At 39.6% G+C, this 15974-nt stretch overlaps 1 protein-coding gene across 1 annotated transcript in view; it reads right to left on the bottom strand.

The window, feature by feature from the left end:
* The window catches only part of LOC140195299 (thrombospondin type-1 domain-containing protein 7A-like), a 430342-nt gene that overhangs the window by 36693 nt on the left and 377675 nt on the right, over positions 1–15974 (bottom strand). The window contains exons 19-22 of the mRNA XM_072253392.1: positions 14373–14488; positions 5424–5541; positions 2330–2475; positions 62–236 (exon numbers count right to left, since the gene is read on the bottom strand). Of these exons, the coding sequence (XP_072109493.1) occupies positions 62–236; positions 2330–2475; positions 5424–5541; positions 14373–14488 (555 nt within the window). The remainder of the gene's footprint in view (positions 1–61; positions 237–2329; positions 2476–5423; positions 5542–14372; positions 14489–15974) is intronic.

Genomic DNA, 15974 nt, shown 5'->3' with positions numbered 1-15974 from the left:
TTACTTTTCAGCAGCATCATTTCTGTCAGGGGTTAAAAAATACTCTGAGAGGCTCCAGTACCTGGACATGGGACAGCACAGGATGCCTGCAGGACAATCTGTTTGTCTCCCTTCACTGCAGGCTCCAGGTCAGCACATAATTCGTCATCAACCAACTTGCCAGAATCGTCACTGGTTCCATCAAACACAACGCATGACATGTTTCGATATTTCATCCCATTTCCACACTGGGCGTCCTTTAGCAAGATAAAGAAGTAATTGCGATTACGCTGGAAGTCAGTGTTACAGCCTTGGATATTCATTATGGAAATTGCTTTTAAGTTAAGGTAAAGCATTTGTACTGGGTAAGCATGCTGGCGACATAAATATTGCCGGACAAAACTCTTAAAAGTTTAGAGGAGCTGAGAATCTTAAGAGCACAGGCACACTAATCTATTACAGTGCAAGCTGATAATAAAATTAAGAGAAGCACATCTTTGGTTTAATAAGTAAACAAATTCTACAAAAACAAAAAAAATGTTTACAATGCACTATGCTAAAGAGGCCACAGTGTAACTTTCTTTGGATATTTTACCTTTGGAAAGATGGGAAGGCACTGGAAGGTGTACAATAGTTAAATAATAAGGTGATTTTTAAAATAGACCTTACCTCTGTGGAGAACAAAGGTTAAGAGTACTTTGGTGTTCAAAATTATGTGCGGTTCATTTAAGTTAGAAACCAGAAAAATAAAAATACAGCATCATGATTTGGGTACATTAATTTAAGATTTGAATTTCATGTAGTGTACTGTCAAGAAACAAACTGTCCGAGATGATGGTGCTATTTTAATCCTTTATGTTTCTTAAGAAAGAAGCTGCCAGATGTTTGAAAAAGAAAGAGGTCCTTGGACAGGAGTGGAAATTAAATGAAAAATTCTTCGATCTGGTCTAAAATTCTTGATGATATTTATGAAATTTATCCATAGCTACTGGAGTATTTCATGGAACCGCACATGCACCAGTCTGTTCCTTCTCCCTGCCATGTCCTGAAATTACAGGTGGAATGATCCAATGGGAATTTTTTGTTGCATTATAGTGGGGATGTAGTTAACTGGTTCCTCAGTATGAGGCAGATCTGCCTCCAGATTACCCAGATTGTCAGGGTCAGGAGAACTACTGGGCAATTATAGATACCCTTGAGTCTTTTCTGTCAGCTTACAAAGATTGTTTTAGAATTGCAGCCGAGATTTATGTACTTAATTTTCTATGGTAGACTTTGAACCTGGACCTTCTGCCCTTGAATTGACGGAAGCACAGAATGAACCTTACGAGGGAGGCAAATACTTTCTGTTGCTACACTGTTTCGTTAGGAATGGATCTTTGAAATGTGTTTTGTGAACATAGGTTCCTTATTTCTGGAAATGACTAGCTGCTATTTCAATTATTCTGTGTCTCCCTGACTGGTACATCGAGCACCATTCATTGCACAGCAACTCCATCATTGTGCACTCGCCCATCTTAATGCACAGAACTGTTTAACTACACATATCATTTATTAGTAGTATAATTTATTACTCACAGCTGTCATTATTGCAGCATATAAGCTGCATCAATCACATCCTGAAAAAGTGTACACCTTTCAGATAAGTTAAATGAGCAAAAAAAAACCATTTCAACTAACCTAAGTCAAATATGAAGTGTTAGAAAGAATAGCATTTATCAAAGTTTACTCAATTAACCTTGTTTAGATTTATGGTTTTTGTGAATACTGTATTTCTAGAGTATCACTGTGAAATGAATGGGATTTCAAGGCTTTCTACAGTGGTAATCAGATTACAATAAAGCAAACTTTTGAAAAGCTGGATGCACTGCTTGAGCTACAGAAGCAAACCACAGTATAAAGGGATGATATGGCTCACACATCTCAGCAGGGTAACTTTCTTCTTCTGACTGCAACAGCTAATTCTCAAAGACATACCCTCAGTCTATTTTTTCATCCTTCCCCTCCTTATCTGTGGTTGCAGATCCACTCTGCAGCTCTCCAGTCCCATATAATTTAACACCCAAACTTTAAAGAAGTGAGAAGCAAGAATAAGAAAAGCAAGAAATTGCAGGATGAAAAATAATAGTCAGCCTTAGAAAGCAGAAAAATCAAATCAAAGACTGACAATAAAACCATCTATAACAACTACAAAGAAAAGACAGATTATTCCAGTTTTGTACAATCATCAGGAAAATGATGGCTGCTCTAATCTGAGAACAGGAAAAATTATTTGGTTTATTTATCCTGGAAATCAATGAATCAGATTGCTTCTACTGTTAGCATACAGAACAGAGTGTTGTTAATATACCTCCACTTTACATTGGCCCCATTCACTGTACTGCCAGCGATAACAAGGTCGGATTAGGCATGATTTGGACTGTTCCAGCTGCATTACGCATGGTCTCCCATCTCCCTGGAATGGCTGAATCAAGGTCCTCTTTCGTTTCATTACTCCTATATAGAGAAGATACACGTCACATTTTCTTCATTATAAGAACCTAATTTTCTCCTCCTTCATACTTCTATAAAATCTGCAATTGAAAGGACATAATGAAGTTCAATTCTTAAAGTATATTTCCATGAATTTGAGTACATACATGTAGATACTAAGATATAACATAAAACCATAAGACATACAGCAGAATTAGGCACACCTACTAAGTTTTCTTGACCTTCCATGAACAGTCAAAGAACAGAAAATACAACACCAATTAAACAGGAAGTTTCTGCTGCTGGCCACATGTTCCTCACAGTCCCGTTTCGAATCTCCATGTGTCTGTGGGGCACCTCACATCCGCAATAGTTGGTCCACTATAGAGTTACCGCCGCCAGCACACTTGAGGCTTCTGCTTTTATATTCATTCCTTGCTAATTCAAGTGTCATTGGCTGTAGGTCATGTGATGGACCTTTACCACCTTTTTTATTGGCTCTACTCCAGGCCAGCATCTATTTATTGCCCTCTACCCAGCAAGTGACAATCGGTAATTTATGGCTTTTTGTTCTCCATCAGCAACTGGCTTGAATCACGCAGAACAGATTCAGACCCCAACAGTCAAAAAAACTGCATGTTAAATCCAACCAAAGAACACCTCACAGATAACTTCTTATTTAGAAATGATTCCTAGTTCAGCAGATTACCAGAGGCATCATTGTGTCAACTTTAAAACACTGATCAAGCCAAGCGATTAGCTCATAAAATGGAGAAGTATTAATAAAATGGCAGCCACCATCTCCTATGTCATGGCAAGAACAACGTCAATTCATCTGCCTGCTTCTACTGTCCTTGTTTCATTCAAATTCACTGATTTGCAGATGAATTCTTCCTGCCCAACACTTGCTTTTGTATTCTAGTCCTTTCAAAATGAATGCCAATATTGTATTTGCCTTCCTCACCAGTGAGTCAACTTGCAAGTTACCCATTAGGGAATCCTGCATGAAGACCTCCAAGTCATTTTGCACCTCGATTTTTGAATTCTCTCCCCATTTAGAAAATAGTCTAACATCTTTATTCCTTCCAACAAAGTGCATGACTATACACTTCCCTACACTATATTCCACCTGCTACTACTTTGCCCATTCTTCCACTCTGTTTAAGTTCTTCTGCAGACTACCAGCTTCCTGAATAGTAGCTGCCTCTCCACCTGTCTTTGAAGCATCTGCATACTTGATTCTGTCGTCCAAATAATCTTATATGATATTAAAAGAAGCGGTCCTCACTGCAACCTCTGCGGAACATTACTAGTCACCAGCAGCCAACCAGAAAAGGGTCCAATTAGACCCACTCTTTGCCTCCTGCCAGTCTGCCAATCTTCTATCCACGTTCGTATCTTTCCTATAATCCAATAGACTCATATCTTGTAAAACAGCTTCATGTGCAGCATCTTGTCAAAGTCCTTCTGAAAACCCAACTATACAACCTCCACTAACTCTTCTTTGTCTATGCTGCCTGTTATTTTCTCAACAAATTCCAACAATTTTGTCAATCAAGATATCCCCTTAAGGAAACCATGCTGAGTTTTGCCTATTTTATCATATGCCTCCAAGTACTCTGAAATCTCATCCTTAATAATGGACTCTAACATCTTCCCAACCAGTGAAGTCAGGTTAACTGGCTTATAACTTCCTTTCTTCTGCCTTCCTCCCTTCTTAAAGAGTAGAGTGATATTTGCAAATTTCCAGTCCTTCGGATCATTTCAGGATCCAATGATTCCTGAATGATCATTACTAATGAATCCACAATCTCTTCAGCTACAACTTTCAGAACCCTAGTGTGTAGTCTAACTGGTCCAGGAGACTCATCTACCTTCAGACCTTTCAGCTTCCCAAGCATCTTTTCCTTAGTAATAACAACTACACTCACTTCCGTCACTGACACACTCATATTTCTGGTATACTGCTAGTGTTTTCCACAGTGAAGACTGACACACGATACATAGGTATTAAGTTCAGTTGCCATTTCTTTCTCAGTCATTACTACCTCTTCAGGATCATTTTCCAGTGGTCTGATATCCACTTTCACCTCTCTTTTATTCTTTATATATCTGAAAAAAAAACTCATATCTTCATTTCATCTTTTCTCTTCTTATAGCTTTTTTAGTTGCCTTCTGTTGGCTTTTGAAAGCTTCCCAATTCTCTAACTTCCCACTAATTTTAGCTATATTATAGTCTTTTCCTTTTATGCTGTCTTTGACTTCCCTTGTCAGCATATTTGCATCAACCTCCTTTTAGAATACCTTTTCATTTTTGTGAAGTATCTATCCCGTACCTTTCGAAATGCCCCCAGAAACCCCAGCCACTGCTGTTCTGCCATCATTCCTGCCAGTGGCCCCTTCCAATTAAATTTGGCCAGCTCTTCTCTCAAGCCTGTTATTCCAATTACTCCACTGTATTACTGATACAGCGGATTTTAGCTTCTCCCTCTCAAATGGCAGGGTGAATTTTATTATATGATCACTGCTTCCTAAGGTTTCCTATACCTTAAGCTCCCTAATCAAATTTGGGGAGCCAGTCCAGAACTGCCTTTCGCCTAGTCGGTTCAATCACAAGCTGCTCTAAAAAGCCATCTCATAGGCATTCTTTGTTCCTATTTATAAATTCAATTCACTTTCCAAAGTAGTACTACTGCTTTGCTGATAATGCATATTGAGTGTTGGAATAGATTAGAGGTATGACTGTTAAAATGTACCTGAATGTGAACTAAAACTGTTAGATAAATCACAAAATGCCAGAACCTGAAGAGAGAAATGGGACTTTGTTGTAAAATGTTACTTCTGATTCTTCTTCCACAAATGCTCCAGTATTTTGCTTTAATTTTAGAATCTTGACATCGTTATTTTTGATTTTCATTTCTTAAAGTTTTACATGCTGAGCTGAAATGAATTGCATTAATGTCAATACATACCTCTAAGACCACATGACTGTGAACAATCAGACCAGGGTGACCAGTCAGAAAACAGACAATTCACCGGGCATTCCACAGTACATGATGCATTCATCTGCCATGTCTTTTGTAAACCCAGCTGTTAACAGAAGCAAAGAACACTTTCAATTTGTTGCTAGGCCAGTGGTTAATTTTAGGACTCACAATAAGTTAGCTGTATGGGAGAATAAGCCTTTCCATTTCCTTTGAAGCTCTCAACTCATAACAGTTGTTATGTATTTGCAAAATTATCACCTAGGCACAACGACCCTCAGAAATTTGATCTGGTTATGAAATGAATCCACTCACTTTCATTCTATTTGATAAAATTAGGTAGATTCCTTTTCACCTCCAACAGGATTCCACCACCAAGCACATCTTTTCCTGCCCCCACCCCCATTTCTGCTTTCTGCAGGGATCGCTCCTTATGTGACTCACTTGTCCATTTGTCCCTCCCCCAATCTCCCCGCTAATACTTTACCTTGCAAGCTAAACAAGTGCTATACCCACCCCTACACCTCCTCACTCACAACAATTCAGGGCTCCAAACAATCCTTCCAGGTGAGGCAACACTTCACTTGTGAGTCTGTTGGGGTCATCTACTGTATCCAGTGCTCCTGGTGGTGGCCTCCTGTATATTGGTGAGACCAAAAGTAGATTAGGAGACTGCTTCGCTGAGTACCTGTGCTCTGTCTGCCAGAAAAAGTGAGATCTCCCATTTTAATTGCACTTCCTATTCCATGGACACATTAGTCCATGGCCTACTCTACTGCCACAATGAGGCCACACTCATGTTGGAGGAGCAATACCTTATATTCTGTCTGGGTAGCCTCCAAACTGATGGCATGAACATCGATTCCTCAACCCCCCCCACTGGTAATGGTTTATCTCCTCTCCCCCTCCCTCACCATTCCCCATTCCCATTTCCTTCTCTGACCTTGTCTCCTTACCTGCCCATCACCTCAGTCAGGTCCCCTCCCCCTTCCCTTTCTTCTATGGCCTTCCGTCCTCTCCTATCAGATTCCCCCTTCTCGAGCTCTTTATTTTCATAAATTGATGGTCCAGCTCTTTATCTCACCCCTCTCCTCCTGCTGGTTTCACCTATCACTTACTACCTGCCCTCCTGCCCTCCTCCCATCTTCTTATTCTGACTTCTTATCTTTCTTCTCCTGTTCTGATGAAGGGTCTTGGCCCGAAACATCGACCGTTTACTCTTTTCCATAGATGCTGCCTGGCCTGCTGAGTTCCTTGTTGCTTAGATTTCCAGCACCTACAGATTTTCTCTTGTTTGTTTTGGGTTCCTTGTACAGGCTGGTTTACCCACCTACCCGATTTTACACTTCTTAAAAATTGTTCCCACATTATCTGTTAGAAAATGTGCTACATGCCTACCAGCAATGAGGGGATATGCAAGTCACTGACACATTTGTTAAATGCAGCTTTTAAATCAGATTTTCAGCTATTAGGATCCTTCCTGCTACTGTACAAAGAAAGAACAATAAGCACTCAGAAATAATTCTACAGTCATATCTGCAAACTTCTATTTACCATTCCATGACACAAAAAAAATGAAGTTATATCTTTGAAATTGACGCTGGAGAGATAGTAAGGGGGGGGCCTAACGAAATGGTGGAAGAACTTAATAGATCATTGCTGGGGGGAGGCTTCATTCAATGCAGGTTGGGATTTCCATTGTATCTTGGATAATGGACAAACTGACTGGCATACCACAGTTTGTGCAGCTTCAGAGCAGTGTGTAGGACATGGTTATAAGCAGCATTGGGGCCCCACAAGGGAATGCACTGGCTCCCTTTCTGTTTACTTCAGATTTTAGATACAACACTACGCTGGATAATTTTGAAAACAAAGCTTTTTCTCTTCGTTTTGACCCTCTGTCCACACTAAAATGGCCTTTTCATCCCCTGAAAATGGAGATTTTCAGGAACGGTCTCCAGAGTAAATAAATCTGAAAACGTCTAATATCTGTTGCAGTGTGGACATGGTAAACGGAGCTTTTTAAAACCGCTGTCATGACGTGCCGCAACAGATGGCAGCAGCGCGGTATTTCATTGTTTTCTTCTTCTTATTATTATTATTACTTCATTGTTGCCAAACAATTGATACTAGAGCGTACAATCATCACAGCGATATTTGATTCTGTGCTTTGCAGAACCTAACAATTTCAGAACAGATGGCAATGAGACTGAAGCCAGAAGAGTTAGAAATGTACTCACCAAATACTTTGACCCATAGCTTACTGAATAAATAAGTATACTCACTTTCCCCTGTTTTCTGTCCTTGCTTGTATGAAGGTAAGGACAGAAAACACCCTCCGCCACCTCCAGTTTAAATTCCATGCAGAATATTTTGGAGGATCAAGAACCAAGGTGGTTTCCCTATTTATGCAAGCACATCTCTGACAATAGATGTGTAACAGCCTAATGTAACATTGTACAGAAATACAAGATAACACTGATGCAGACATGTTTTATACATTTAACAAGTGCTTTATTAATGCAACAGAGTTCGTCTGTTTTTCAATGTTTGTCGTCAGCCGGGTCACACTGTCCATGAACTCCCTGTTGGTTGTCTCCATACACTCCAGTATTTGTTTTTTTTTGTTTTAAGTCCTCCCGCGTGAGAGCCAAGAGCAATTCCTTTAAAATTTTTCTACTCTGTAACTGGACAAACACGCACCGTTTCCTCTTCGCTTGTTTTCTGTGTGTCCTGCGCATGCCCAGTAGGAGGAGATTCACCCAAATATCCGTCTAATGTGGACAGAGATATTTTGAAAAACGCTTAGTCTGGACGCCTGTTGTTTTTACTCGAAACCGGCGTTTTCAAAATTATCCGACGTAGCGGGGACGTAGCCTGAGCCATGTCATCTGCAGAAATTCTCTGATGACTCAGCAATTGTTGGGTGTATAAATGGAGGAGGGGAGGATGAATACAGAGCCCTTGTGGAGGACTTTATCAAATGGTGTGTTGAACCATCTGCAGCTCACATGGATTGAGGAAGACTAAACCTGTACTGCTCCTTGTTCTACTGATGGTGAGGACATGGATGTGGTGAGGACCTACAAGTACCTGGGGTGCACCTAGATGGCAGACTTGAGTGGAACACCAACACAGAGTCTGTGTACAAGAAGGGCCAGAGTCACCTTTACTTCCTGAGGAGACTGTGGTCCTTTGGAGTATGTAGGCCTTTCCTTCACATGTTGTACGAGTCTGTTGTTGCCAGTACAATCTTCTATGCGGTATGCGTGCTGGGACAATGGCATCAACATGGGTGATGCCAACAGGCTTAATAAACTAATTAGAAAGGCTGACTCTGTTGTAGGAGTCAAATTGGGCACACTAGAGGCAGTGGTAAAACAAAGGATCCTATGGAAAATACTGCCAATTCTAGACAATGTTTCTCACCCTCTGCATGCTACCTTAGCTGAACAGAGGAGCAGTTTTAGTAATAGACTAAGACAACTGTGCTGCTCCAAAGAGCACTATATGAGGTCATTCTTACCCTCAACCAATAGGCTTTATAATGAGTCAAGCTAGAACCACTGAAGTGATGACCCCCTCCTGTTATACTGTTTGAGGTAACTTATTTTTAAATCTTTCTTATTTCTCTTTGTACATTTGTATATCTGTGCACTTGTAATGCTACTGTGACACTGTCATTCCCTTTGGGATCAATAAAGTATCTATCTATCTATCGTCCCTCTAACAAGCATTTTGCATCAGTCTTCACTGTAGAAGACACAAGCAGTATGCCAGAAATCTGGGAGGGTCACGGGGCAGAAGTGAGAGTAGTTGCTATTACTAAGGAGGAGGTGCTTGCGAAGCTGTCAGGTTTGAAGGTACATAAGTCATCTGGACCAGATGGACTACACTCCAGAATTCTGAAAGAGGTAGCAGAAGAGATTGTGGAGGCATTGGTAGTGATCTTTTAAGAATTGCTAGATTCTGCAATGTTTTCTGAGGACTAAGAAATGGCGGAGCAGACTTGATGGGACAAATGGCGTAATTCGGCTCCTACATCTTGTGATCTTATGGACTGGAAACTTGCTAAATCCACTCCACTCTTTAAAAAGGGAGGAAGGTAGAAAAATGTAAATTATAGGCCAGTTAGCTTTACTTCAGTGGTTAGGAAGATGTTGGAATCTATTATGAAGGATTTAGTTTCATGGTAATATTTTAATTATTTTCCTTAAGGGGAAAATATGCCTGACAAATGTTTTGGAATTATTTGGAGAAATAACAGGCAGAGTAAACAAAAGAGAGTGGATTTTGAAAACGACTTTGACAAGGTGCTGCATATGAGGCTGCTTAACAAGATAAGATCCCATGGTATTAGAGGAAAGCTACTAACATGGATAGAAGATTGGCATGAGGCAAAGAGTGGAAATAAAGGGGGCCTTTTCTTGTTGGCAGTTGGTGACTAGGGGTGCTCTACAGGGTTGATGTTTTCACATTATATGTCAATGATTTGGATGTCAGAATTGATGGCTTTGTGGCCAGTTTTCCAGACAATGCAAAGATAGGAGGAGAGTTAGGTAGTATTGAGGAAGAGGGGAGTTATCAGAAGAACTTAGACAGATTAGGAGAGTGGACAAAGACGTAGCAGATGGAATATAGTGTGGGGAAGATTGGGGTCATGTACTTTGGTAGAAATAATAAAGCTGTAGATTACTATCTAAATGGGGAGAAAATTCAAAACTCTGATGTGCAAAGGGACTTGGGAATCCTCATGCAGGATTCTTTAAAGGTTAACTTGCAGGTTGAATCAGTGGTAATGAAGGCAAATGCAAGGTCTAGAGTACAAAAGCAAGGATGTAACACTGAGGCTTTATAAGGCATTGGTCAGACTGCACTTAGAGTGTTATGAGCAGTTTTGGTCCCCTTAACTAAAAAAGATGTGCTGGCATTGCAGAAGGTCTAGAGAAGATCCTTGAGAATGATTCTGGGAATTAAAAAGTTAATGTAAGAAGAGTGTTTGATGTCTCTGGGCCTGGCCAAGGTTTAGTGGATGTGGAGGGGATGTTTCCTAAAGTGGGGGAGTCTAGGACCAGAGGGCACAGACGCAGAATAGAGGGACGTCCATTTAGAACGGCGATGACGAGGAATTTCTTCAGCCAGAGGGTGGTGAGTCTGTGGAATTAGTTGCCACGGGAAGCTATGGAGTCCAAATCATTGACTATATATAAAGTGGAGTTTGATAGGTTTTTAATTAGACACAGCATCAAAGGTTACATACAGAAGGCGGGAGAATGGGGTTGAGAGGGATAATCTGTGATGCAATAGTCTTGATGGGCCAAACGATCTAATTCTGCTCCTTGTCTACTGGTCCTATCAGAGCCCACTATCTGCATTTTTCAGTAGTGAGCTCAATATTCAAAGATTCAATAGATTCAAAGTACAATTATTATCAAAGTACGTATCAATGTACAACCCTCAGACTCTTCTTCCCACCAGACAGCCACAAAACAAAAATATGGAACCCATTCAAATAATAAATATCACCCCACCTCTCTATACTCACAACTAACATTCCTTCACTGCAAAGAACAGCATTAAACTTTTTAGTGGGGACTCTGTGAATACTGGACACAGTCCTGGACTATTGGTATTATTATTGAAAAAGTGAAGGTTTTTAAGACTAGAAGTCAAGCTACAAGGGCCGGTTGGTGGTGCAATGACATCAGTGCTGGACTCTGGAACAGAGGTTCCCGGGTTCAAACCCAGCCGGGTCTGCTCCCGAGTACGCTTTCCATCCGTGCCGGGTTGAGTGTCAAGATTGCAACTCGACTTCATAAAACAAAGGAAAAAATACTGCAAACTGTCTGTGTGAGGAGTGGCACACCACACAGTCTCTCTCTCTTGGTCCACGCCTTGTAAAGGCATGACAAATACATTGTCCCACCAACATCGCACACACATGGACACACGCATGCAGACGCACACGCACAGACACACATGCACACCAAAAAAAAAGTCAAGCTATAAGAATACAGACACAGTGCTGCAAATAGTTCAATGGCTTCACACATCTGCACATTCCTTTAAATGCTACTGCTCACTAACCAGCACATCGCTTGCCTATGCTCATAACAGCACACCCCATCACCTGCTCAACAATCCAAGAAACTTAGTTTTGCTGCATTTTTCAATGCGTGTAAATCTATATTAATGAGCAAAGTAATATCTGTGCAGGTATACATCAAGTTAATATCAAAAAATGGTGGTTTTGTGTAAAACAGTGTAAGTCAATGAAGTGAAAGTTTTATACAAAATACTACACCTCTCTCATGTATCATGAGGAGTACTACATACCTCTCATGAATAGGATGAGTAGTACTACATGTCTCTCATGTAGAGGAAAGGTTTACACAGACATGGACCAAACATGAGCAAATGGGATTAGCTTACATGGGCATCTTGGTCAACTTGGTCATGAGTTGGATCAAAGGGCTTGTTTCATTGCTGCATTACACTATACTTCAGTTAAGACAAAACATTCTGTAAAATTTCTAACTTCTGTATATATTTTAAACCTAAGAAAGTCTGCAGATGCTGAAAATCCACAGGAGCACACACAAAATGTTGGAGGAACTCAGCATGTTGGGCAGCATCTGTGGAAATGAACAAACAGCCGATGTTTTGGGCCGAGATCCTTCTTTAGGATCAAGTCCTGGAGAAGGGTCTTCGCCCAAAATGTCAGCTGTTTATTCATTTCAATGCATGGAAAATAATAACAAATAAAAGCAATTATTCCTCCTCAATTATTTCAACAGTGCACAAGACTATGAAAATTGAATCAAATCCCTCAACAGCAGTTAAATGTAGTGAGTTGCAATAAAGCAAATTTGTCCATCCACATGTTATTCTAAACAGCGGAAATGGCATTGAAGGCTTGACTTTGTGTGTTTATCAATTGGTTTCTTTTCACACCTGTTTAGCAATGTATGAACAAAGGATGAAGGTGCTTATGCTTATTCAATAAACGTAGATAAGTAATGCTGATGGCATTTGCTGTTAAACGGGTTAGTCCCATTCCATAATTCAAAATGAAATATTTTCTAGCCAGTCTCCCACATTTCCAAAATGCTAGTAATATATAAAATTCAGTAATATGAACATTAAAAAAAAATCACCATTAAGATATTCAAAAACCAATCACACAACTCTTATCCTTCCACTATATCTCCAGATTAAGCAAAAAAAATCTCAATTTGTCTTTCTTTTACTGACAGGTGAATGTGTCCTTGAAGAATGAATAAGATTAATCTGCATCATATTTAACAACTGAATATGATCAGAGTCCATTATTCTTTTTTTTACCATGTACAGTACATTACATCTTTTCCTTCCCTATTGAAATATCAAACAATTTCTATTCAATCATTTCAGAACAACCAGGATACAGAAATCCACCCTCATTTTCCACTTGATTTTTTTACATTACTGCAATCTTATAAAAATGAGATTTTTTTCATAACAATTGAAAAAAATGAATCCTCTTCTATGGTAATCAATGGATTCATTTGTGTTCTCATAGTCACACAGTTGGTAAGCGGCAAGTGGTTGGTGAAAGTACTACAATGAATAGCATAGAGAGACACAATCTCCAGAGAGTCAAAATAAGAAATACATTTATTTCTGCTGTTCATTTTCTCAGTATTTTTATAGGGCTCTCTATAGAAGAGAGTGCTTTTTTTTTAACAAAAAATAGGTCAATCCTCAATTTTATAGTCAAATAAAAACCTGAGAGCACTGATCTACTGTTTTGTCTGAACACATTAGAAAGCAATTCTCATTTCATTCACTTTACAGATGAAGACCTGTGTGGGATTTTGAATACAAATCATTTCAGTTCAAAATTTGGGCCAACACCAAAGGAATTCCCAACCCTCCATGCAAAAAGAGATTCCTAAACGCTTACTATTATGGAAAGGATTACACATAGGCTTTTGTCTATGCTGTACTTAATCTGGTACTTAAAAACTTTTCCTTGTGGCAGTTTAGTTCTCATTTTTTAATGTTGCTCCTTATCTCCCCATCTCCTCTAATTTCTTGACTCTTTCATGTTTTATAAGATATTGTTCAGACCTAGAAATCAATGTGCAACAGCTGAAAAATACAGGAAATGTTAAGAACAAACCACTTAAACAACGAGAAATTATTTAAATAGTTTTCCCTGTTGCCTGACTGGAAGCCAGCTTGTTTGAGAGGGCATTGTACACAAAACTCACAGAAGGTGATTTGAGTAGAATGAAGGAAAACATGTAGGTGATTTAGGAGATTGTAGATTGGACTGGGTGTAGTTTCAGTAGTGAAGTTGGGGCTGAATGGAGGCATAGGATGTGGCGGATCAAAGGCTGCATTTGTAGGCAGAACTTAAAACAATTTATCCAATACAACTGGCTTTTCCTGCTTTCCTTTAGTTGCAGATCCTGAAAAAGCCAGCCTGTTGCTGCTAAATCTAAAATTTGCCAAAATCTAAGATATTTAACCTCGTAACATATGTAAAGCACTTGGCTCTGATTAAACCAGTGACCTGACACAAAGTGGATTGAATTTCAGACTTTGACCATATCTGCATTTATTCCTAACTCTTTTTTAAGGATTAAAATCTCCTTCAAGTGTGACATTAGTTTGTTATAACTACCATGCAAACAGAACATTACTGAAACCTTTTCCCCTGCATGTAACCGGTAACACTCATTTCCATCTCTGCATGTGTGATAAAAGGCAAAACAAATTATATATAGTCATAAGAGATTGACTGAAGCTTGTCCATAGTAATTTTAATAGCCCGGAAATAACCTGAGGGAAAGAAACGAAAGGTGAAAGGTGAGCAAATGAAGCATTAGCTTGTGCAAAGCTATTATTTTGCAGCTTCTTCCAGAAGCATCTCTTAGACCATAGACATACCTCTTCACAGTACTTGAGATCAACTGATTTGCCATCACTGCGAACACAGTCCAACATTCGTGTTTTAATTCCATTCCCGCATACTGCTTTTTCACTCAACTGACAAGTGCTCCAATCTAGAAAACGGAAGATAATTGGCAGTCTCCAAAATAGATTTCACATACAGTACAAGACAAAAGGACTTTCTCCTGCCAAGGAAACCCATTAGCAGCTTTAACACTTCCCACACAGGTAGGTCTATCTTTGGAAGAAATGCTGTATCGTGAAATGCAAATGATGGGACATTGCTCTCTTGAGGATTCATCATATTGATTCCTGGCATTGGGGAATTGTAATATGAGGATAGATTCAGCAGGCAGGGGCTAAACAATCAAATTTAAAATTACCTCATTGAAACATGTAGTATTTATATGGGCCTTTACAGGGTAGTTGCAAGAATGAAAAAAAAAACTGCTAAAAAAATTCAGCTGTCAAGCAGCATTTGTGAAGGCAAAGGCATGGTTGATATTCTGGGGGAAGAGTACTGATGCAAGTTTATTTGTTGTTGAAGATTACAGCATCTACAGTCCTGTCTCCCTTTGCAAGGATGATGTTCACCTGGTTGAGGTGTCTAGAACTGGAGATGGCTCTCTTAAAAGAAAGGTTCGGCCATTCGGAGAGTAAAAAAAAAATTCTTATTTAGATGGCAGCGAATCTTCAGAATTCTCCACTCCATTGAGCTGTGGGAAGCCTAGAATCTGTGTATTCCATACACAGATCAACAGATATCGGGTGTTTTGTGGGATATGAGATTAGCTGCTTAGGTGAAAGATCAGCCACAACCTTATTGAAGGGACTGAAGACCTATTCCTGCTTTGGCTTCTCATATTCTCATGTGGTAAATAGTTCCTACTGCTTCCCACATGCGGCCATTCATGGGCTCTGGACATTGCTGGCAAGATTGCCACTTATCCACCATCCCTAGTTGCCTGACAGGTGTCAACCACGTTAGTGGGCCAGGAGTCATCTATAGGCTGGATCATGGTAGCATGGCGAATTTCAGATGGGATTTTATGATCCTGTAGTTTCATGATTACTCTTTTAAAGTTTTAGATTAGTTTAGTAATTTGAATTGGAAACTGTCATAGTGGGAATGGAACTCATATCCATGCATATTTGCTCAGGAAAGCTACGACGACATATGTGAGCAACCAGCTTTATAACCATAAGCAGCCTTAGCCATTAGTACAGGCACACTGATCAGTGTTACCGCAATTCCTTTTGGTCCATTGCAGTGGATGCAATCGGTCTAAAGCTTGCCCATAATCAGATCTGAAACAGATCATCATATTGCGGTACCAATTAGATCCACAAGGACAAAATTAAGCTAGGTGCCTCCTTGTAGGGACCTCAAATAGGTAGCAAAAGATCAAGATCTATCCAAAACAAAGAATCTTCAGTAACAGAAGGATCGTTCTTACTGAATCAGTTCCACTGAATACTTAAAAAACAACAAAGGTTATTACAAAAAAGAGTTAGAGATTCAGTTTTAAAGGTCAATGTTCAAAGTAAATTTTATCTTCAAAGTACATATATGTCACCATATACAACCTTGAGATCCAT

Source organism: Mobula birostris, chromosome 3 (genome assembly GCF_030028105.1).
Source record: "Mobula birostris isolate sMobBir1 chromosome 3, sMobBir1.hap1, whole genome shotgun sequence".
NCBI classification, from domain to species: domain Eukaryota; kingdom Metazoa; phylum Chordata; class Chondrichthyes; order Myliobatiformes; family Myliobatidae; genus Mobula; species Mobula birostris.
Note: the sequence above shows the minus strand (reverse complement) of the source record. Positions and strands in the feature narration are given on the sequence as shown.